Genomic DNA, 24865 nt, shown 5'->3' with positions numbered 1-24865 from the left:
GGCCTCGCAACGGCGAGGACATAACTGAGATTGACCTGAAACCATAAACAACTAACAGAGTGCAGCCTGGAACAGAACAAAAATGGGTCTAGGGGGGTGGAGTTGGATTCTAAACCCCGAACAGATTCTGCAGCACTGACTGCCCAAACCGACTGTCGCGTCGGGTATCCTGCTGAAGGCAGTAGTGAGATTTGCTGATGTTAAAGAGGAAGAAGCGACAGGTCTTGGCTATCTGCTGGATATGCGCAGAGAAGGAGAGGGAGGAGTCAAAGATGACTCCGAGGTTGCGGGAAGATGAGACGGGGAGGATGAGGGTGTTATCAACTGAGATAGAAAGTGGAGGAAGAGGAGAAGCGGGTTTTGGTGGAAAGACGATGAGCTCGGTCTTGGACAGTTTCAGTTCAGTTTCAGGTGGCGGTTGGACATCCAGGCAGCAATGTAGGATAAGCAGGCTGATACCTTTGCCTGGGTCTCCGCGGTGATGTCTGGTGTGGAGAGATACAGCTGGGTGTCATCAGCATAGAGATGATACTGGAAACCATGAGATGAGATCAGGGAGCCCAGGGAAGAGGTGTTGATTGAGAAGAGAGGGGGGTCCAAGGACAGATCCCTGGGGAACACCAACAGATAGCGGGATGGGGTGGAGGAGGATCCATGAGAGTGGACTCTGAAGGTGCGGTGGGAGAGACAGGAGGAGAACCAGGAGAGGACAGAGCCCTGGAACCCAAATGAGGACAGTGTGGCAAGAAGTAAATCATGATTGACAGTGTCAAAAGCGGTGGATAGATCGAGGAGGATGAGGATGGAGTAGTGGCCTCTGGATTTGGCAAGGAACAGGTCATTACAGACTTTAGAGAGTGCTGTTTCTGTCGAGTGTAGAGGGTGAAAACCGGATTGAAGTGGATCGAGGATAGCATGAGAGGAGAGAAACTCAAGGCAGCGGCTGTGAACGGCGCGCTCAAGTATTTTGGAGAGGAAGGGTAGGAGGGAGATGGGGCGGTAGTTGGAGGGACAGGTAGGGTCAAGTGATGGTTTTTTGAGGAGAGGTGTGACTACGGCGTGCTTGAAGGTGTCAGGGACAGTTGCAGTGGAGAGAGAGAGGTTGAGGATATGACAGATGGCTGGGGTGACAGTATGAGAGATGATGTTAAGCAGGTTGGTGGGGATGGGATCAGAAGAGCAGGTGGTGGATTTCGAGGAGGAAATAAGGCGAGCGGTTTCCTCCTCGGTGATGTCGGGAAAGGAGGAGAAGGAGGCCTGGGTTGATTGGTTGAGGTAGAGGGTGAAGAGGAGGAGATGACTTGGTAGTGAACTCAAGGTTGATCTTTTGCACCTTGTCGCGGAAGTAATCGGCCAGTGATTGAGGAGAGAGCGAGGGGGGGGGGGTGGAAGCGGAGGGCACTTTGAGGAGGGAGTTAAGGGTAGCGAAGAGACGGCGGGGGTTGGAGCTGAGAGAATTGGTCAATTGGGTGTAATAATCCTGTTTGGCAAGGAATAGGGAGGAGTGGAAGGAGGATAGCATGAATTTGTAGTGAAGGAAATCTGAATGGGTGCGAGATTTCCTCCAGAGGCATTCAGCAGATCGGGCGCAGAAGCGAAGGTAACAGATGCAAGGGGTCAGCCATGGCTGGGGAATAGTACGCTTAGTGGGACGGGAGATGGATGGTGCAAGGGTGTCCAGAGCAGAGGAGAGAGTGGCATTGTAAGCGGAGACAGCCTTGTCGACAGACTCAGAGGACATGATGGAGGGGAGGAGATTAGAAATACTAGAGGATAGGGTGGGAGGGTCAATAGCCTGGAGATTCCTGGAGGTATTGGTTAGAGTTGGATGGGGCTGAGGGTGGGGGGTGAAGAAGTGTGAAGGTGATCAGGTGATGATCGGAGAGAGGAAGAGCTGAAGCGTGGAAATTGGAGGGAGAGCCGGAAGAGGAGAGGACGAGGTCAAGACAATGGCCGTCTCGGTGAGTAGGGGTGGTGGAGCATAGCTGGAGGTTGAAGGAGGATGTTAGAGTGAGGAACTGAGAAGCGTGAGGGTCGGATTGGTCATTAACGTGTATGTTAAATTCTCCGAGAATGAGGGACGGAGATGAGGGTTCGAGAAACACGGAAAGCCAGGTATCAAAGTCGGTGAGGAAGGAAGAGAGGGATTTATTAGGGGGGCGGTAAATGACTGCCACTCTGAGTGGCAATGGGTAGAATAGCCGGATGGAGTGTGCTTCAAAGGATGAGAAGCAGTGAGACTGCGGTAGGAGGAGGGGTTGGAAACTACAGGAGGGCGAGAGTAGAAGCCTGACGCCTCCACCGCAGCCAGCTGGGCGGGGAGCGTGGGAGAAGAGATAACCTCCGTGGCAGAGGGCCGCTACTGAGGCAGAGTCAATCTACTAGTCAATTGGAGATTGTGCGTTTTCCGATGGCGACTGCCCTCCTGTTGGGATCGAAAGAAACAAACAACTGGGCGGACTGTCTGAAGGGCTTTGTCCGCGCCACGTAAAAGGCCAGTGCTCTCTTGCAGTCCAACGTATGCAAACTGCTTTCGCCAGGGAAGGTATGAGGATGGGAAAAAATGTTGGCAAGACAACTGACTGGTTCAGATGGAACTCCGACACCACCTTCGGCAGAAACTTAGGATGCGTGCGGAGGACTACTCTGTTATGATGAAACTTGATATAAGGTGCATGCACTACCAAGCCTGAAGCTCACTGACCTTATGAGCTGAAGTAACAGCCACCAAGAAAACGACCTTCCAGGTCAAGTACTTCAGATGGCAGGAATTCAGTGGCTCACCAGCTGGGTGAGAACGACGTTGAGATCCCATGACACCGGTAGAGGTTTGACCGGGGGCTTTGACAAAAGCAAACCTCTCATGAAGGAAACAACTAATGCTGTCCAGCGATAGGCTTACCCTCTACACGGCGAATAAGCACTAATTGCACTAAGGTGAATGTCTTATGGAGTTGGGCTTGAGACCAGACTCTGACAAATGTAGAAGGTATTCAGTAGGGTCTGTGTAGGAAAGAAAGAGGCTCCAGGGCCTTGCTGTCACACCAGACGGCAAACCTCCTCCATTTGAAAGAGTAAGACTTCTTCGTGGAATCTTTCCTGGAAGCAAGCAAGACTCTGGAGACGCCCTCTGAAAGACCCAAGGAGGGCGAATTCTAAGCTCTCAACATCCAGGCCGTGAGAGCCAGAGACTGGACGTTGGAATGATAAGGCGACCCCTCGTTCTGAGTGATGAGGGTTGGAAAACACTCCAATCTCCACGGTTCTTCGAAGGACAACTCCAGAAGAAGAGGGAACCAAATCTGGAGCGGCCAGAAGGGTGCAATCATGATCATGGTTCCGCAGTCTTGCTTGAGTTACAGCAAAGTCTTCCCTACTAGAGGTATGGGAGGATACGCATACAGAAGGCTTGTTCCCCAATGTAGGAGAAAGATCCGACGCATAGTCTGTCGTGGGCCTGAAGCCTGGAACAGAACTGAGGGACCTTGTGATTGATCCGAGTGGCAAAAAGATCCACCGAGGGGATGTCCCAGGCTCGGAAGATCTTGCGGGCAACATCCATGTTCAGTGACCACTTGTGAGGTTGCATTATCCTGCTCAACCTGTCGGCCAGACCATTGTTTACACCTGCCAGATAAGTGGCTTGGAGAAACATGACAGCGCGCCCAAAGCCACATCTGGACGGCTTCCTGACACAGAGGGCGAGATCCGGTGCCCCCCTGCTTGCTGGTGTAATACATCACAACCTGATTGTCTCTGTATCAATATGATTTGGTTGGACAGCCGATCTCTGAAAGCCTTTAGAGCATTCCAGGAGACTGATCTGAAGATCCTTTTCCTGAAAGGACCAAGCTCCTTGAGTATGAAGCCCATCGACATGAGCTCCCCACCCCAGGAGGGATGCATCTGTCGTCAGCACTTTTTATGGCTCAGGAATTTGGAATGGACGTCCAAAGGTCAAATTGGTTCGAATCTTCCACCACTGCAGAGAATTCCGGAAATCGGTGGACAGTTGGATCATATCCTCTAGATCTCCTGTAGCTTGGCACCACTGGGAGGCTAGGGTCCATTGAGCTGATCTCATGTGCAGATGAGCCATGGGAGTTACATGAACTGTGGAGGCCACGTGCCCCAGGAGTCTCAACATCTGCCAAGCCGTGATCTGTTGAGATACTCGTACTAAGGATACTAGGGACAGAAGGTTGTCCGCCCTTGCCTCGGGAAGATAAGCACGAGCTGTCTTTGTGTTCGACAGAGCTCCAATGAATTCCAATTCCTGACGGGGTGAGATGGGACTTGGAATAATTTATCACAAACCCCAGTAGCTCTAGCACCTGAATAGTCATTTGCATGGACTGCTGAGCACCTGCCTTCGAGGTGCTCTTCACCAGCCAATCGTCGAGATAAGGGAACACATGCACTCCTAGTCTGGGTAGCGATGCTGCGACTACCGCCAGACACTTTGTGAACACTCTGGACGCAGACGCCAGACCAAAGGGCAGTAGATAGTACTGAGTTCAAAGCCGAAATCGAAGATACTTCCTGTGAGCTGGAAGTATCGAGATGTGAGTGAAAGCATCTTTTATGTCCAGAGAGCATAGCCAATCGTTTTCTTGAATCATGGGAAGAAGGGTGCCCAGGGAAACCATCCTGAACTTTTCTCGAACTAGAAATTTGTTCAGGGCCCTTAGGTCTAGGATGGGATGAATCCTCCCTGTTTTCTTTCGCACAAGGAATAGAATCCCAGCTCTTCTTCCCTGGTGGAACGGGTTCGACCGCTTCGGCCTGTAGAGGACGGAGAGTTCCTCTGCAAGTACCTGCTTGTGCAGGGAGCTGAAGGATTGAGCTCCCGGTGGGCAATTTGGAGGTTTGGATTCCAGATTGAGAGGGTATCCTAACCGGAATATTTGAAGAACCCACCGGTCGGAGGTTATAAGAGGCCACCTTTGGTGAAAAAATATCAACCCGCAAGTAGTCCGGCACGGATATTTTTATTGAAGCTATGCTTAACTGGAGCCAATCAAAAGCCCGTCCCTTGCTTTTGCTGGGGAGCAGTATGGGCCTTAGACGCATGCTGTTGACGAGAACGAGCGCGCTGGGGCTGAGCCTGGGTAGGCTGCCGAGAAGCAGAAGTGTACCTACACCTAGAATAGGAATAGGGAGCACTCCTATTCCCTCCAAAATACCTCCTAGATGAGGAGGCAGTAGCAGAAGGCACCCGGTGGGAGAGAGAATCCATAGCATCATTATGCTTTTTGATCTGATCAACAAGATCCTCTACTTTTTCTCCAAAAAGGTTGTCCCCCCAGCAAGGAACATCCACCATCCGCTGCTGGATAGAATGATCCACGTCAGAGACATGCAGCCATGAGAGTGTGCGCATCACTGTACCTTGAGCAGCGATCTTGGATGTCACGTCAAAAGTACCCCTGACCAGGAACTTGCGACACGCCTTCTGCTGCCTGACCACCTGGCAAAAAGGCTCGGCCAGCTCCGTAGGGAGTGCATCAACCAAGCTGGACAGTTGATCGAGTCCCGCAAGTGGACGCTCGTGAAGAGCTGGTATGATTGGATCTTGGCAGCGAGCATACCGGCCTGATATGTCTTCCTCCCAAAAGAATCAAGAGTCCTAGCTTCTCTGCCTGGGGAAGCCGAAGCCTGGGGAAGCTCTCTTGAGGGCAGAGTCCACCAACATGGAATTATGGGGTAACTGAGACCTCATCAACCCAGGCTCACAGTGGATCCGATACTGGGATTCAGCTTTTCTTCGGGACCACGGGGCCAGACAGAAGGGCTGACCAGTTTCGCATAAGGACTTCCTTCAGTACCTTATGCAGAGGAACTGTCACAGCCTCTTTAGGTGGAGAAGAATAATCCAGGACCTCGAGCATCTCAGTCCTGGGCTCATCCTCAACCTCCACAGGGAAGGGAATAGCCGTAGCCATTTCCCGGACAAAAGAGGAGAAAGACAGACTCTCCGGTGGAGATAGTCTCCTTTCTGGTGGAGGGGAAGGTTCAGAGGGAATCCCGTAGGACTCATCAGAAGAGAAGTACCTGGGATCCTCATCTGACTCCCATGAATGCTCCTGTTCAATGTTGGATAAAATCTGAGTTAAGGTGCTTCGACACTTGACCTGCCTCGACACAAAGGAACTATGTCCTCTGTGGTGATGTCGAGAGGCCGATTCCCTGTCCGACTGCGGTGAAGCTACCTCCACCGACGTCGAAGGGGAGACGACCTGGGTGGCAGGTGGCATCGCGGTTGGGGACCTCACCACAGGTAAAGGGCCAGACACAGCTGCAGCAGATGGTACAGAAAGCACAAGAACCCCTGACACCAAAGCTGACTGACGTAGCAGTCCCTCCAGAAGTTCTGGAAACAAGGTCTGGATGCACTCGTCGAGAGCCGCCATCGGAGAAGGCTGCGGGGTCGGTGGAACAGGCGGTGTCAGAATCCGTGGAGGCTCAGGAGCAGGTACCGGGCTGCTAGGAGACCAACGCATCAGCACCTCCTGTATCGAGGGGGAGCGGTCCTCTCAGCACCGCTGCTTCTCAGGTGCTGACTCTCTCGACACCCTGGAGCTCCCAGTACTGTGTGTCGAGGGAGAACGATGACGGTGTTTCTTTGCATTCACTTGACGCCCGTCATTGAGACTTCTTGGTGCCGATGAGGAGGATATGGAATCCTCACGTCTCCTCGGGGCCGGGTCCGACGAAGGGTGGTCCCGGGGGGCCTGCATAACAGGAGGGCCTCGAGGCAGGTGGAGACCCACTTGACACCTCACTGCTCCCAGCGCGAACTGGTCTCTGAGCAGCCATTACCCTTGCTCCTAATGTCGATGCTCCTGTCGATGTTGACGCCGCCGACCTCGGTACCTATGTTGATGTTGACATCGAAGGACCGGACTGAGCCCCAAAAAGCTTCTCGTTGGGTTTCTCGAGACGCTTGGGTACGTTTCTTCATACGAAGACACAGACTACAAGCAGCTAGGCTATGGTCGAGCCCAAGGCACTGGATACACCAGGCATGGGTATCTGTACCTGAGATCGTCTGGTTGCACAGAGTACAACGTTTGAAGCCGCTGGTGTCTTCAATCACATGGAAGGAAAAACGGCCTCGGCGAAACCAAACGATGCGATTGTGCCAAAAAAGAAGGCACAAAAAAAGGGGAATAAACCCGACCGCGTAACCTAAAGGCTGGTAGTGTCAAAAAAGAAAGGAAACTTTAAAGGTGGACAAACAAAAAACAAGAAAACTACGGGAAAAGTACAACTTTTTTTTTTTATTTAATTCTTTAAAAGATAATAAAATAAACAAGAAAAAATAAAGTGAAAGTCAGTTGCAAAGAGTAGTTTCTCTTCCTGGGACTGACGGAGCACAGAGGAAACACTGCCGCACCTAACCGTGGAGAAAAAAGAACGGAGGTACATGCTTGTGCAACGGATGGGAAGTTGTCCGCGCGATTCGCGCGCCAGAACTCTCTAGTAAAACCTTTTATTTTGCTTGCAAAATATCCGATTCCTGGGCTGCCGTGGACGTCCACCCCGCATGTGAGAACAAGCAGCCTGCTTGTCCTCGGAGAAACTCATTTTACATGGTATGCAATTCTTGATATGTATACCCGAGTTTGATTTGTCCTTGCCATTCTCAGGGCACAGACCATAGAAGTCTGCCCAGCACTGATCTTGTACTAAAAGTTCTGAAGCCAACATCGAAGCCTCTTAAAATTTACACTTCAGCCCATCCATATCTATTCAGTTACGATCAGGGGGTAGACCATAGAAATCTGCCCAGCACTGGTTTTGCTTCCCAATTAAGGGCGTTGCCATCCGCTAAGATTCCTTTTCAAAAAATGCTACACTTAATCCAGGAGACTGTTCTTGGCATGAGCCTGCCAAATACAACACCTACCCCTTTCTCCTGCCAACTTGGTCAACTCTATCTTTCCTATTATATATTATAGTACTCTTTCCATCCACCCCCACCTCCCCACCTCTGCAACTACTTTATCACTTCCTATTTTTTTGTTGTATGTCGCTGCTTAGAATTGTAAACTGCTCAGATAACCTCCTTGATGGGCAGGATATCAAGTATTGAATAAACCTGAAATAGGGTGGGCCTGGTAAACTATACAAGAGAATTTTTTTGAAATCCCAGTGTTTCTTCTTCTCATATAGTTTACACCTATGGAGTAAGCAAGGTAAAAAATCTCTGTGGCACTGGTCTGCCATAGGGTTTTCAAAGGGTCCATGGGGAGTATGAAGAGTGTAAGAGTATTCATAGTATATGGCAATGCACGAGGACTGTTCACTATAGATAAACATTAGATAGATGTACATCTTTCCTCTACATGAACACTGCATGACTGATCACTGTTCTAGGCAATAACTGCCCCATGGCCTTAGAGTTTGGGCTGCCCCTCACCTGTGAAGGACAAGTGTCTGAACCGACTGTTTCCTCGTGCTTCCTGCACCTTGTCCAGCACTGCCTTCCAGGCACCTGTGAGAGGAAGAGAATGCACACTGGTGAAGAGCAGATACAGCATGGAGGCAGAACTATGACATCACACACCTTGTAGAAGATTCCATGCCTATAGTATAGTGGCCTGAACAAAACAAGAAGATTGGTCTTAACAGTGGAATGAAGTGTCCCCACTACACTGCCTCCCCCATCACAAAACAAATTCACAGTAATTGGCACACTATTTGCTGGCTGTAGAGAAAATATCTAATATAATAATTTGCTCCTCCAACATTCCAATGTGTCTCACTGGGATCGTAACCACCTGCTGACATCACTCCTCCAACGTTTCAATGTGTGTCACTGGGATTGTAACCACTTGCTGACGTCACTCCTCCAACGTTCTCCGTCCCCCCTCCCTTCCAGTTCCATGGGACCCTGGAACTGGGAGGGAGGGACGGACGGACAGAGGGAGGGGGACCCTGGAAATGGGAGGGAGGGAGGGGGGCCTGGAACTCGGAGGGAGGTGGAGGGGGCAGGGGAGAGATGCTGCATATGGATGGATGGAGGGGGCAGGGCACAGAGGACATTGCCTGCATATGGATGAATGCAGGGGAGAGCATAATGCAGGGGAGGGAGGGGACCCTGAAACTCGGAGGGAGGCAGGGAGGGGACGACCCTGGAACTCAGAGGGGGGGGGGACAACCCTGGAACTCAGAGGGCGGGAGGGAGGGGGGACCCTGGCACACACTCTCATGCACACACACATACTCTCTCTCACAGACACACTTGTACACAGTCTCACTCTCTCTCTGTCACACACACACACTCACTCTCTCTTTCTCTCACACAGTCACTCTCACACACACTGTCTCAAGCATACACACTCCGAGGAAAACCTTGCTAGCGCCCGTTTCATTTGTGTCAGAAACGGGTCTTTTTACTAGTTATTAATATCTGACTACTGAGCAGTAAACTAATCTGTAAAAGCTCAACATGAGCATAGTTGGGTCTGGCTGGAAATCTTTTTGAGAAGCACTACATGTTGCAGGAAGAGGTATAAATAGTACAGAGAGGCATACTCTGAGTCCCATCATGGTATATAGGAAAACGTTTTCCTCTGAGCTACTACTCATCCATGGGCAGATGATCAAAAGCCCTGCGCGGTTCCAAACAGTGCTCTAAGAATAGCGATGGAACAGAGCCGGGCTTTACTGCCCCTATGATCAGAGATAATTGCATGCAAATTTAAGCATGCAATTCTCTCGATCATAGGGTAGAAGTGTGGGAGGATTGTGCCTCAAGCACAATCCTCCCGACCTTGACAATCCTCTCGCATTTGTTAGACAGATCTGGGCTGTCAAAAGCCCAGACTTGTCAAACACGGGGCTGGAGGTCCATAGGACCACCAGACCCCAACTACCCATGCCCCAAGGCAAGCGAAATGGGGGCTGGAGGTCTGGCAAACCTCTGGTCCTCTCGACACAAGTTCGGGGGGGGGGGGGGTGGTTGGTGATCCAGGGGGGTCTCCAGCCCCCCTAACCCCCTGACATCAGTTTGGGGGGCTGGAGATCCAGAAGGTCTCCAGCCCTCCCTAACCCCCCCCCCCCCCAGCATCCCCTCAGATGTTCCTGGTGGCCCAATGGGCCGTGGGTCAATCTCCCTCCCCATCTGGTGGTCTAGCGGCCCTTCCCCACCCCCCCACCTTCAGTTGGAGGAGGGAGGTAGCCTCCCTCCTCTTCCATCGGCACTGCCTTGAAAATGGCAGCGCCCAGCTTTGCCCAGTGCATCCTGGGATGTGCTGGGCAGGGCTTCACATCATATAAGGGATCTCCAGCTCCCCTGTCACTGGGGGAGGGGGGGGGGGGGCGGGTCGGGGATCCTGCGGGGGCTGCTGCATTGGGGGGGAATGGAGGCCTGCTAGCATGCAAATGCACACTGGTCAGGGCTCACCATTCCTTCCCAATAGTCTGCAAACCCTAACGCCAGGTCTGAGCTGGCACAGGGTTTGCCATGACCAGTGAGCTGGTCGCTGATCACTGGGGATGAATAGGTTTAGCATGCATTTGCATGCTATTTTTATTTTTTGTTACATTTGTACCCCGCGCTTTTCCACTCAAGGCAGGCTCAATGCGGCGGGCAATGGAGGGTTAAGTGACTTGCCCAGAGTCACAAGGAGCTGCCTGTGCCGGGAATCGAACTCAGTTCCTCAGTTCCCCAGGACCAAAGTCCAATACCCTAACCACTAGGCCACTGCTCCACTAGTTGTGCTGAGCCCTGTTTTGCATGCATTTGCATGCTAGTTGCTTTCAGAGTCCGTGAGTGCGTTATTTCAAGTGCTCGGGGTCTCTGATCATGGGGTGGTAGCAAACGCAGGCACTAGTATGGTGCTCACAGCCTTTAGTACCTGCGTGTGCTTCTGATCATCGGCCCACCTGTGTTACAGCACATTAGGGAGAATGATTCTCTTGAGCCAGTACTGACCAAATGTCAGAACAGTGGTTATGGGGCTCCCTCTTCTTAAGACACTAACTTAGAAAACACTCTTTTTCTCTGAGCCTGTACTGACCCTCCCCCACTCTCCCGGTCAAATGGAATCTATTGCGTTTTTAAGACCATGACAGTCACTGGACCAGCTTGGTGGCTCACTGGCAGTGCTAGATTACACTGCAAAGCAGATGGTCCTGACTTTGATTCATAGCTCAAATCTTTTGCTCATGATTGCAGGAGCCTAGAATGAGCTCTGGTGTGCAGCACTTGGCCACCCCATTACAAGTTAGAAGGAGAAATAAAATGGGCGGAAAGTCTCTGAGTAGCTATGAGTGAACCTCAGGGCACCAGATCCTGGTCCTGATTATCTCACTGAACTGGAAGCACAAAAAGGCAGGAAAACCTGCTGAGTCAAAAGACAATCAGTTTGAAGTGACTCCATTAGGAAAAAAAAAACCCTTAGGTGAACATGATGTCTGGGGGTAAGCAACATGGAATCTTGCTACTTTTTGGAATCAGTATACTGGGCTTGATGGACCTTAGGGTGTAACCTGGTATGGAATTCTTATGTCCTTCCACAGTTAAGAGAATGTACCCTTATCAGTACTGAAGTGAATGTTATCTAATTTTGAGCAGTACAAATTCAAACAGACATTTGGCACTTGTAAGAATACTCTTCTAGCTGTGGAAGGGCCTATGAGTTGGGGTGATTTTTCAGTCTGGACCTGATGAGTACGACACCCCTTCGGTATTTATCTCAAATGCTGAAAACACTTTTGTGCCTTACTGCATGTTTTTGGATGAACGTTTATTTGCTCTTTATTGTGAGCTTCGCTTTTCTGTTGGTTTTATATGGGGATACTTTATCAGTATGGCTGTAGGTTGGTCAGATAAAGGTACTGAGACCTGCACAGAAGTGAGAAACAGCAGTAAGGATTTGGGGCAGTTCCCGCGCCCAAAGTCATGATTTTTTCTTACTGTCTATGCTCTCCGTTGTCACACTGAATCCATCTTCATTGCTGATCTCGAAGCGTAAATGAGGCTGGCTTTTTCTGGGCTCCTTGTTTCCTTGTTCAACACAGTGGGCGCTTCTTCGTCAGAGCTGGAGGGGTCACCTATCCCCCCACCCAGAGAAAGAGGAAAGAGAGTCATAGCATTGATAAATAGATTACAGTGTACTTTCCATCAGTTTGGACAGCAGAGTAGTGCTCCCTCCAATTAGGGCTGAGACTATCACCTCCAAAATATCATCTCTTAAGAACTGAAGCTTTCATCTGCTACTGTAGGCACTGAAACTCCTCCTGCCACATAACCGTCTCTGCAGGGTTAAGAACTGTCACAGAGCTCCCTGCTTTAGACTTTTACCAATCCCCCAACACTAGGTTTTGATTTTTGTTGGAGTCCAAGGCAGGTGGTGAACAACCTCTAGGACAGTGGTGTTGCAAGCACTCCATGAAGAGAAATCTGCTCCGTGTACAGAAGCCGCTGAGACCTAGGAGCAAACAGCTGGTTCTGCAGCAAGCAACACGCTCCTTGAGCCTCCTCCCTCATTGTTAGTTAGACCTCTACACAAGTGAGGAGCAGCTCCTAACACCAATGGGTGTACCACTATAGAAATAAGAGAGACAAGAAGGGAAAAATGGCAGCCAATTGCATGTCAAATTTGATATTTGGTGGTTAAAAGCTTTTGGTTTTGATTTTCAACATTTTTTCTTTACAAATCAGTTGTTTCTTATTTGCACCAAGAAACTCTAAAGGCACCTGTTTCTTGGAGAAGATGTTTGGCAACCAATGTTTCCAGAGCAGCCTATTTTAAAAGGCAGGCAGATTGTACAAGGTCTAGATGTGCATGCCTACAGAAGAGAGATTTATTTTTAATTATATTTTGGGGTTTGAGACTCAGAGAGTAAAGCAATTTCCTAGTTGGTCCCTCAGCTCCAAAGTGGACAGATTGAAGATGATGACCCCTGCTGCAAGCCAACAAATTCCTTGTAAGACTATCTGTTCCTATACTGCAAGACAGGCAAGTCCATCGCTAAAGATGATGTTCTCTCAGTTATCTAACCTGCAGCTACAAGCTTCATCCTTCTAAGGTTATTTTAGATTGAATTAGTTCATGCCTTTCTCAGTAGATCAAGGTGAGGCAACATTCAGGTACATTAGGGTACTTCCTGTCCTTAGAAGGCTTATAACCTAAATTTTTACTTGAGACGGTGGAGGTTTAAGTGACTGTCCAGTATCACAAGACTGGCAAAGACATGGACAGAGATCCCTCCTCTAGGCAGTGGTTTTGGATTGTAATGGGCCATGCCAAGTAGTCTAAAGAAATCCAGGGGCAACCAAGAATTTGCACTGGATATAATTAATGCAGATAAAGGAGCTTTCTTTTCACATTTTCAGGGCTATGATTAATTGGTTTCATATAGAGAATGGCATTTAAAGACCACACGATCCATTCAGTTGTTTGTAATAATCCGATCAGCTACTGATGGATCCTCTACTGCACTGGTTCCCACACATGGTCCTGGAGGCACCCCAGCCAGTCAGGTTTTCAGGATACCCACAATAAATATTCATGAGAGAAATTTGCATGCTCTGCCTCCACTGCATGCAAATCTCTTTCATGAAATTTCATTGTGGGTATCCTGAAAACCTGACTGGCTGGGGTGCCTCCAGGACCAGGATTGGGAACCACTGCTCTACTGCCATTCCATTATCAGTGAGTGAATAAGCAAGGCTTTAGCCTGAGTTCTCCTCTCCCTAGCTCCTTCCCTTAGTGCTCTTGTCTCTTCAGTAGCATCTTTATGTTGACAACTCCCAAATCTACTTCTAGAAACAGGAATATCACCAGGAAATCATTCCCAAATCTCAGCTGGCTTATCTGACACTATCTGTATATCCTATTGCCATTTTAAAATGCAATACGGCCCAAAATGGAACCTCTTATCTTACCTCCTCCTAACTCACTTCTCCTTTCTTTCCTCTATCCTTCCCTTTAACCTTGATAATCATCTTGAACTTCTCCCTCTCCTTTTCTACAACACATTCAAAACATGTTTTTTCCCCTCTAACACTTCCAAAAACCCCCTCTATTTCCTTTTCTACACACATTCAAAACACTACCCAACACGTTTGTTTTCCCTCTAACACTACAAAACCATTATCCACCTCACCTCCCACTTATGCTAATGTATCCTTCTCTTCTCAGAACTTCCACTGAACCATCTATCTCCACTATGTTCTATTCAAAATTCAGCCATGGGAACCCATCTTTCACCAATGGTGCTGCACCTATATATCCCTTCAAGTCACTACACTGCTTCCTATGTGCTCCTGCACCTAGTTTAACCTTCTCTTATTCTTCTACAACTGCATTAATTCTGCTGCTCCACACTACACTTCCTCCCTTATACTTGCTGACATTTACCCCTTGTGAACTTCATTCAAGACCGAAGTCTATGGCCCTTTTCTCATAGGCTTCCTGAGTTGGTGCATCATGCTCCCTTTCTGCTCTTAGTGAAAATGAGCCTATAAACATCTCTTTTGAGGCTGCGTTTACATTTTATACACTGATTCTTAGCCTTGTTGGTTTTAACCATTTTCTATGATGAATAAATTGCCAAATTCTCTTAAACACCCTGTATATTTGCTGTGACCAAACTTTAAGATCAATTTTAAGATCTAAGGGGCATGGAATTCTGTGTGCATTGTACAGGGCTTCATATATTTTAACAGTAACATTACAAGTAGGATAAGATGCATGTTCTGCAAAGAAGGTGGCTTAGGATGCACTATTTTCCACTCATTAAGTGCATTTTTGTTGTATCCTTGCTGGTCCCGGCTGATGGGTAGTAGAATGCTATATAAATGGGAATTTTAGTTCATCTATTTAATCTGGAAAATTTGCTCAATATCTTGGTTCACCCACGTTTGTTCTAGTGTTTTACAGGATAACTACATGGCTTGACTAATTATTTTTCTTTTTAAATAATCATCTTTATTGACATCTTTTACAACATGGTTAGCAACCAAAACCACATCCACAAAATCACACAAGAATATGAAACAGTGAGAGGAAGTGATTGTCATGGACCGGGATGACAGCTTGAACCGCGGAGCTCCGTTGGGGCGCTATTAAAAGGTGAGCCAAACCCCATAGATTTGAGCATTATCTCGAAGCTTGGAGCGCTAGGGGAGAGGTCCTAGAGCTATGCCGCCGAAGAAGGGGCTGGAGCGATTCCGTTTCACGACGGAACAAAAGCACAAAAAATGCTGGCGGTCTCGGTGGGGCCAGAGTGGAGCGAGTCCAAGATGGCGGCGATTCCAGCTGTAACCGAGGAGGAGCATGCTGAGGAAGGACTGGAGGACTCTGGTGAGATTACTAAATCGGATGTGGTGGGTTGGTTTCAGGACTTGAAGGCTGATCTGGCGGGGGTCCGAAAGGATGTCCAAAACGCCATGAGAGAAATTAGGGCTGAAATCCGCGACCTGGGAACGCGTGTCGATGAGGTGGAGGAGGGGATGGAGACTCTTAAGCAGGACATGGGAAAACTCCATAAAGTAGTGAATGCTGACACGGTGGAAGTGCAACAACTAAATGAGCAGTTGGAAGATCTAGAGAATAGGTCGCGCTGAAATTACTACTACTACTAATCATTTCTATAGCGCTACTAGACGTACGCAGGGCTGTACACTTGAACATGAAGAGACAGTCCCTGCTCGACAGAGCTTACAATCTAATTAGGACAGACAAACAGGACAAACAAGAGATAAGTGACTATTAAAGTGAAATAATTTGAGATTTAAAGGAATCCCAGTCTTGGATATGTTCAGCAACTGTGAAGCAGTGATTCGAGAGCTGTGTGGGCACATATTGAATCTCGAGGAAGGGGGTCAATTACTGGACCTCCAGATCCAGAGAGTGCACAGAGTGGCTGGCCTGCAGCGAGATTCCAACCCAAGGGACATTGTAGTGTGTTTCGCTGATTTTCCCACAAAGGAGCAGATATTGTCTAAAGCGAGGCAGTGAAAAGAGATTCTTTGGAAGAACTGAAAGATTGGAGTGTTTCAAGATCTGGCATGGACTACTTTTCAAAAGCGTCGATCCTTTAGAGAAGTCACGATATTCATGAGATCAAGGGGGATCCGCTACAGGTGGCTATTCCCCTTTGCGATGTGGCTAACGGTGGATGGGAAGTCGCGCAAAGTAAAGACCCTAGGTGACGCCTGGTCAACACTGCGATCTTTGGGGTGTAGAGGTGTTCCAGTACAGATGGAGTTACCGGAGACCGCCAAGGAACCCAGAGCGGATTCAGCATGGCAGATGGTGGTGGATCGGGAAAAGAAATCTGATAAGCAGGCTTCCTGAAGGAAAACAGACTAAGTGGACTGGCGACAGATTGATTATTTTGCTGAGGACATTATGCAGATAAGCAACCATTTCAGGGGATGCTATGCATAGGGGTTCGGGTGGGAAGAGGGGAGGGCAGGCATGGCACCCTGGTGAGAGTGGGGAGCATGGGAGCATGTGGGAACGTTGTGAGGGGTGAGCTAAGAGATTGAATTGGAGGGATTTTGTGTGTGGGAAATATAATTGTGTGGGTCTGGGGGTGGAAGGATAGAGGGCTGCTAGACAGGAAGGTAATGGTTAAGTGAATGTAGCGGATGTGGGGGAGTGTGGGGTGACGGTAGGGCAGGGATGGACTGTTGTGAGGCCAAAGCCCGGGAGATTGCGTTTATTCCTTGTGGGATGGCTGATTATTGATAGAGAGCTCGGCTAAAGGGAGGGGGAGGGACTGTGGATATGTTAAAGCAGGGGAGAGTGGGTTTGGAGCAGGGGGAGGGATGGGGATTGGCTGGGGAGAGGGGATGGAGACAAGCGGATGAGGGTGGTGGTGGGGGGGAGAGGCCTTACTGGTGGGTACATGGAATGTTGAGCAGGGGTTGGATATGGTGGTGGGGTGGGAGAAGTGATGGTGTATACTATGGGCGCATGGTCTGCCTGGGGAGCGGATACTGTTTATTTATTTATTTATTGCATTTGTATCCCACATTTCCCCACCTCTTTGCAGGCTCAATGTGGCTTACAATACATCATGAATGGTGGGATTATATTAGAAAATAGACATTTGGTGTTACAAAAGGATCTTGGGTTACATGATAATGAAAAAACATGATAGTAGTATAACAAGCAGATATTGTAAGACAGTTCTGAATGTATGTGGAGGAGTTGTGTATGTTCACATTTGTTGATCTTTGTGGTATGCTTTATTGAAGAGGTATGTCTTCAGTAGTTTGTGGAAGTTAGTTAGTTCGTAGATTGTTTTTAAGTTGTGCGGCAATGCATTCCATAACTGTGTGCTCAAGTAGGTGAAGTTTGACGCGTGCATTAGTTTGTAGTTGGGGAAGTGTAGATCAAGGAATGTGCGGGATGATCTTTTAGCATTCCTGGGTGGTAAGTCTATCAGGTCTGACATGTAGGCTGGGGCATCTCCGTGAATGATTTTGTGAACTAGGGAGCATATTTTGAACACGATGCGTTCCTTAAGTGGGAGCCAGTGTAGTTTTTCTCGTAGGGGTTTGGCACTTTCATATTTTGTTTTACCGAATATGAGTCTAGCTGCAGTGTTCTGGGCTGTCTGAAGTTTCTGGATTATTTGCTCTTTGCAGCCGGCGTAGAGTGCGCTGCAGTAGTCTAGATGACTGAGCACCATTGATTGTACCAGGTTACGGAAAACAGTCCTTGGGAAGAAAGGTCTTACTCTTTTTAATTTCCACATTGAGTGGAACATCTTAGTAGTGTTTTTTGCGTGATTTTCAAGTGTTAGGTGTTGATCGATGGTAACTCCAAGAATTTTTAGGGTGTCCAAGATTGGAAGGTTTAGATTTGGTGTGTTGATGGTGGTGAATTTGTTCATGTTATGTTGAGAGGTGAGTATTAGACATTGGATTTTTCTGCGTTAAGTTTCAGCCGAAATGCATCTGCCCATGAATGCATGATATGGAGACTTTTGTTGATGTCACTGGAAATTTCTTTTAATTCTTGTTTAAATGGGATGTAGATCGTTACGTCGTCTGCGTATATGTATGGGTTGAGGTTTTGGTTTGATAATAGTTTGGCCAAGGGTATCAACATTAAGTTGAATAGAGTCGGTGAGAGGGAGGACTATTTTGATAACAAGTGTTGTGGAGAAGTGTATATAGTTGATAAGCTAGTTCAAGATGTTATAGTCCAGCAAACGATGGCCCCTAAGTGGGCAAATGTGAGCAGGATGTGCTCTTTGCGAAAAAGACTTGTTACAGAATTATTACAATAAAAAAATTTGAAGTGGAAAAAAAAAAAGAAAAGAATATGAAACAGTGTACACACCTATACATTCCCCACAATCTGACTTCCTTCCCCTCCCCTATCATTTCCTCTTCAAAATTGTGTAGTTTTATCAACTTTCCCCTTAGCAACCATCTTGCTTCTCTTACTTCATGACCCCCTCCAACCCCAAACAAATCCTACAACTCTAATTCTACCTAGTCCCCAATGAGTTAAGAAGTGCACTATGCAATTGCATAGTTGGCAAATTCAAAAAGGGATCTTAAATCTATAAAAATGTATTAAAGGCCTTCTCTCCTGCATGAAGAACAATTACATAACATAGTAACATAGTAGATGACGGCAGAAAAAGACCTGCACGGTCCATCCAGTCTGCCCAAGAAGATAAATTCATATGTGCTACTTTTTTATTTGTACTGTCCTCTTCAGGGCACAGACCGTATAAGTCTGGCTAGCCCTATCCCGCCTCCCAACCACCAACCCCGCCTCCACACCAGCTCTGGCACAGACCGTATGTTCTGCCCAGCACTAACCCTGTCTCCCACCACCGGCTCTGGCACAGACTGTATAAAGTCTGCCACAGCACTATCCCCGCCGCTCCAACCACCAGCCCTGGCACAGATCGTATAAGTCTGCCCAGCACTAGTCCCGCCTCCCAACCACCAGCCCGGCACAGACCGTATACGTCTGCCCAGCACTAGCCCCCGCCTCCCAACACCAGCTCTGCCACCCATTCTAGGCTAAGCTCCTGAGAATCCCTTCCTTCTGCACAGGATTCCTTTATGTTTATCCCACGCATGTTTGAATTCCGTTACCGTTTTCATCTCCACCACCTCCCGCGGGAGGGCATTCCAAGCAACCACCACCCTCTCCGTGAAAAATACTTCCTGACATTCTTCTTGAGTCTGCCCCCCTTCAATCTCATTTCATGCCCTCTCGTTCTACCGCCTTCCCATCTCCGGAAAAGCTGCTCATCGTTATTATTGTTTTCTATTTGTAATTTATACACAACAGTTGCACAGCATATTGTTCCTTTTTATATTTTAATAAAAAGATTAAATATAAAATCATAAGTGTTCAAGGCTTTTGTGCCATCCTTAATAAATCATGCATTTGATTTCTTCACAATTAAATTTCGGTGATTCTATACCCGCCCAACATATCAGAATGCATTTCTTACCTATTAAAAGTTTTGAAAAAATAACTGACTTATTTTTTTTAAATTGTAGCTTCCAAATTTTTCCACTGGAGAAGAGGTGCTTCAGTAACTGTACCAGTAAAAGGGCTGTGCAAATGATGTGAAACCTGTAACTGGCAGATCTTGGTCTCAGCCCTGATGGGAGGACATTGCCCAGCTATTCAGACTGATGTTTAATACTTACTTATTAGGATTCATTTACTGCCTTTTTGAAGAAATTAACCCAAGGCAGTATTCAGCTATGAAAGTTATAGCATAAAAATGAGTCCTTTCATTGCTGTTTACATCTGTTGAAAAAAGAATCATACGATGAAATTGCTTACTTGTATCTGGTATTTCCTGTGGACAGCAAAATAAGTCTGTGCCAGATGTGGAATGATGTCACCAATCTCCTTATCTGTAGCTAGTTATTAAGTTTAAATTCTATTGAGCAGTCATGGCTCGGACTGAATGGGCCTCTAGGGGAAAATGAAACTAATGTAAAGCTGCCCAAGGTCAGTAGCCCAGATCTGTCAACACAAATGTAGTACAAAGTTTTTGTAATCGTACTGATCTCTAAAAGTAAATTAGTTCCTCATTATAGACTGAACAGAAGCAAAACAGCTTTAGTGGAACAGGTATTCTTCACTAAACCAAACATACACTTCCCTCCTTCCTTTTCAATTTTTCCAAGCTCTGAAAGACTCTGTACAAGAAGCACTATTGCACTCGCAGATGATTTTGTCCTATTGTGTGTTCACTGGGTTTGCTAATGAAGAATCTGTTGACCCCGGATGAAGGCTATTGTTGAAACTTGGCCAAGTTGGGTCCTTCTCCAATAAAATATTAAACTTGCATCAGTTCTTCCTTCCTGGATGGATCACCTTTGCTTTTTTCGTGTCACTTGCAAAGACTCACCTATTCTTGACTCTGAAGGGTCAGCATGGTCTGGAACTTCAGTGCCTGAGCTCACTGCTTAGGGTTGACGGTTTTTACTCTCTCACTTGACCTGAATGTAATGAGCTTAAGGTTTAAACACATCTACTGTTCTCAACCTCCCCTGCCTAACTCCCAAATGAAGTATTCCTTTCTCAATGGCAAAGGCTGAGTGGTGTTATTGAAGTCCCATGATCCTAGAAGACATGTTAGTGCAAATCAGGCATGTTTTGTATCATTACTGATTCTCAGCAATGTAGGCAATCTTAGTAATTGCCTGTGAGAGATATTTTTTGGGTTACAATTAGGATGCTATTTGAACATCCTGAACCCTTCATCTCAGCTACAGCAGAGAAGACATCATTGTCTAAATTACTGAAAAAAAATTGAAAAGGCAAAAAAAAGGGATGGCTCGTTGGGGCCCTCTCTTACATGCTCCATGGAAGAAATGAGACTGAGGGGACCTCATACCACCTGAAGCAGGTGCAGACCTCGTATATGCTCAATAGATCCTAAAAAACATTTACTAGTGGTTACTAAGGAACTGTTTGTCTTCTCTGCTAACATCATCCACAATGTGGCAGTGATTTTTCTGCTTGTCCATGAAGACATTCCGTTATTGCATGGTTAAAAATGCATTATAGGACTCCGGATATATACTCTTCTAAAGTAAAATCATAACTAAATATATATTAGGGGAGGAGATAATGCTCGTACTGTTTTTTTTTTATTTTACGGGAAAGGGGATGGTACTTGATATACTGTCTTTCTGTGGCTACAATCAAAGCAGTTTACATATTATATACAGATATGTATTTTGTACCTGGGGCAATGGAGGGTTAAGTGACTTGCCAGAGTCCCAAAGGAGCTGCAGTAGGAATCAAACCCAGTTCCCCTGTTCTCAGGCCACTGCACTAACCACTAGGCCACTCCTCCACATCTTTTCAGTGGTAATTCAGTGAATGTTACATTCAGGTACAGTAGGTATGTCCCTATCCCTAGAGGTCTTACAATCTAGGTTGTATCTGAGGCAATGGAGGTTAAGTGACTCGCCCAAGGCCACAAGGAATGTCAGTGGGATTTGAACCCTGGTCTCTCTGGTTGCCAGCTGGCTGTTCTATTCAGCTACTCCTCCACTGCTATGATCACAGTCCCATGCAGACATCATATAGGTACATGCACAACATGAATGCAGCATGGACGGTTGAAGAGGCCATCTTCAGAGTCTCAGGAACATATTATGCAGATACAGAGAGGGAAAGGAAGGCGATGCATCCCTGTTAAACATGTGCTCCTGCTAACAGCACAGTCTGCAGTCTACAGTAGAAGAGCTCCATAGAGATCAATCATCTATTTATTTATTTGACCATTTGTTATACTACCAAAAGATCTGGAGATACCAAAGCGATTTACAAAAAAGGAATAAACTGGTTAGGTCATGGTACTGAAATAATAGACATAACAAAGGGGAGATTAGCCATGCAGGAAGGGAGGAGGTATAGCATAATAACTGCCTGATACAACAACAACAACAACAACAAAAAGAGCTGGCACATAAAGTAATTGAACACAACAGGGTGGGAGGGAAAGGGGACAGAGCAAGTCCAAAGAGGGGCAACAAATTCATGCATTATCTAATAAAGGGCATATGCCTTAATATGAATATTAATCTCACAGCTCCATACCTGAATACTTGTACCAGGGAGGCTCTTCCAGGGGCTCCTCTTCACACTCTGCCCTCTCAGACTTGGAATCCTCGGCTTTTATAGGTGAGAGAAAGTCAACCACAGATATGCAACTGGAAAAAAAATGAAGTTTTCACAGCTGTGAAGTATATGACTACCTGATTAGTCTTTCTCTTCTTAGCATCCTACCTCTGATTGTAGCAAAGTTACTTACCTGTAGCAGGTATTCTCTGAGGACAGCAGGGATCATATTCTCACAAGCAGGAAACGGTGGTGCCAAGTTGCCTGGTCTGGGCTTTATGACAAGCCATAAGAGCTTTTGTGGAGCACAAGCCATGCTGCACCACGCATGTGCCTCAACATCCAGGCCATGAAGGCCAGAGACTGAAGGCTGGGATGTAGAAGAGATCCCTCGTTCTGCTTGATGAGGGTTGGAAAACACTCCAATCTCCATGGTTCTTCAGAGGATAACTCCAGAAGAAGAGGGAACCAGATCTACCGAGGCCAATAAGGACAGATTAAGATCATGGTCCCGTGGTCTTGCTGAATTTCAGCAGAGTTTTCCCCACAAGAGGAATGGGAGGATATACATACAGCAGACCTGTCCCCCCAATGCAAGAGGAAGGCATCTGAAGCTAGTCTGTCTTAGGCCTGAAGCAGAACTGAAGGACTTTGTAATTCAGTTGAGTGGCAAAGAGATCCACCGAGGGGGTGCCCCACTCTCAGAAGACCTCGAAGGCGATGCCCATATTGAGAGACCACTCATGCGGCTGCATAACCCTGCTCAGTCTGTCAGCCAGACTGTCTTCTAGGTCTCACGTAGACTGGTACCAGTGGGAGACTAGGGTCCATTGGGATGATCTCATGTGAAGGCATGTCATGGGTGTTACATAAACTGTGGAAGCCATGTGGCCCAACAGTTTCAACATCTGATGAGCTGTAACCTGCTGAGAGGCTCGAATCTGAGAGGCCAATGCGACTAAAGTGTCTGCCCTCAGCCCTGGAAGGCTCGTAACTTCTGCTTATCAAGTAGGGCTCTGATGAATTCCAATTGTTGTGCAGGGTGAAGATGGGACTTGGGGTAATTTATAATGAACCCTAGTAGTTTTAGTACCCGAATAGTTCTCCGCACAGACTCCCGAGCACTGTCCTCCGATGTGCTCTTCACCAGCCATTCGTCGAGGTAAGGGAACACATGGGCTCCCAGTCTGCTTAGCAACGCTGAGACTACCATTAGACATTTGGGAGCTGACATGAGGCCAAAAGGCAACATGTGTAACATGTAGTGATGTGTTCCCGACCAAAATAAGATACTTCCGGTGGGCTGGAAGTACCAGGATATGAGTATATGGAGAGAATAGCCAATCATTTTCCTGAATCATGGGCAGAAGGGTGCCCAGGGAAACCATTCTGAGCTCATCTTTGACCAGGAAATTGTTCAGGACCCTTAGGTCTAGGATAGGAGCATCCCCCCTGTCTTCTTTTGCATGAGGTAGTACCCTGAGTAGAATGCCTGCTCTTCTTTCTCCAGTGGAACGGATTCAACCGCATAGGCCTGTAGAACGGCAGAGAGTTCCTCTGCAAGTACCTGCCCAGCCGAAGCTGAAGTAATAAGCTCTCAGTGGGCAATTTGGAGGTTTTTGAAGCCAATTTAGTGCGTATCTGAGATGGACTATTTGGAGAACCCACTGGTTGGAGTTAATAAGGGACCACCTTTCATGGAAAAACTTCAGCCTCCCCTGACTGGCAGGTTATCCAGTACAGACACAGACCTCTATCATATCTCCCCCTCAGCCGCCTTTTCTCCAAGCTGAAGAGCCCTAGCTGTTTTAGCCTTTCCTCTTAGGGAAGTCATCCCATTCCCTTTATCATTTTCGTGCCCTTCTCTGCACCTTTTCTAATTCCACTATATCTTTTTGAGATACAGCGACCAGAATTGAACACAATATTCGAGGTGCGGTCGCACCATGGAGCGAAACAAAGGCATTATAACGTCCTCATTTTTGTTTTCCATTCCTTTTCCTAATAATACCTAACATTCTATTTGCTTTCTTAGCCGCAGCAGCACACTGAGCAGAAGGTTTCAACGTATCAACAACGACGACACCTAGATCCCTTTCTTGGTCGATGACTCCTAATGTGGAACCTTGCATGATGTAGCTATAATTTGGGTTCCTCTTTCCCACATGCATCACTTTGCACTTGCTCACATTAAACGTCATCTGCCATTTAGACACCCAGTCTCGTAAGGTCCTCTTTGTAATTTTTCACAATCCTCCCGCTATTTAATGACTTTGAATAACTTTGTGTCATCAGCAAATTTAATTACCTTACTAGTTACTCCAATCTCTAGGTCATTTATAAATATGTTAAAAAGCAGCGGTCCCAGCACAGACCCCTGGGGAACCCCACTAACTACATTGAGAATACTGACCATTTAACCCTACTCTCTGTTTTCTATCTTTCAACCAATTTTTAATCCACAATAGAACACTACCTCCTATCCCATGACTCTCCAATTTCCTCTGGAGTCTTTCATGAGGTACTTTGTCAAACGCCTTCTGAAAATCCAGATACACAATATCAACCGGCTCACCTTTATCCACGTTTGTTCACCCCTTCAAAGAAATATAGTAGATTGGTGAGGCAAGATTTCCCTTCACTAATCCATGTTGACTTTGTCTCATTAATCCATGTTTTTGAATAAGCTCTGTAATTTGTCTTAATAATAGTCTCTACCATTTTGCCCGGCACCGACGTCAGACTCACCGGTCTATAATTTCCCGGAT

General features: G+C 47.1%; 1 protein-coding gene across 1 annotated transcript in view; it reads right to left on the bottom strand.

Annotated features, from left to right (window-relative positions):
• Nucleotides 1–24865, bottom strand: part of KMT2B (lysine methyltransferase 2B) — an 880409-nt gene that overhangs the window by 74975 nt on the left and 780569 nt on the right. The window contains 4 exon segments of the mRNA XM_030212457.1: nt 8426–8500; nt 11930–12019; nt 12022–12066; nt 22077–22189. Coding sequence (XP_030068317.1) covers nt 8426–8500; nt 11930–12019; nt 12022–12066; nt 22077–22189 — 323 coding nt within the window.

Source organism: Microcaecilia unicolor, chromosome 8, assembly GCF_901765095.1.
Source record: "Microcaecilia unicolor chromosome 8, aMicUni1.1, whole genome shotgun sequence".
Taxonomy (NCBI): Eukaryota; Metazoa; Chordata; class Amphibia; order Gymnophiona; family Siphonopidae; genus Microcaecilia; species Microcaecilia unicolor.
This window is presented reverse-complemented; position numbering and strand designations above follow the sequence as displayed.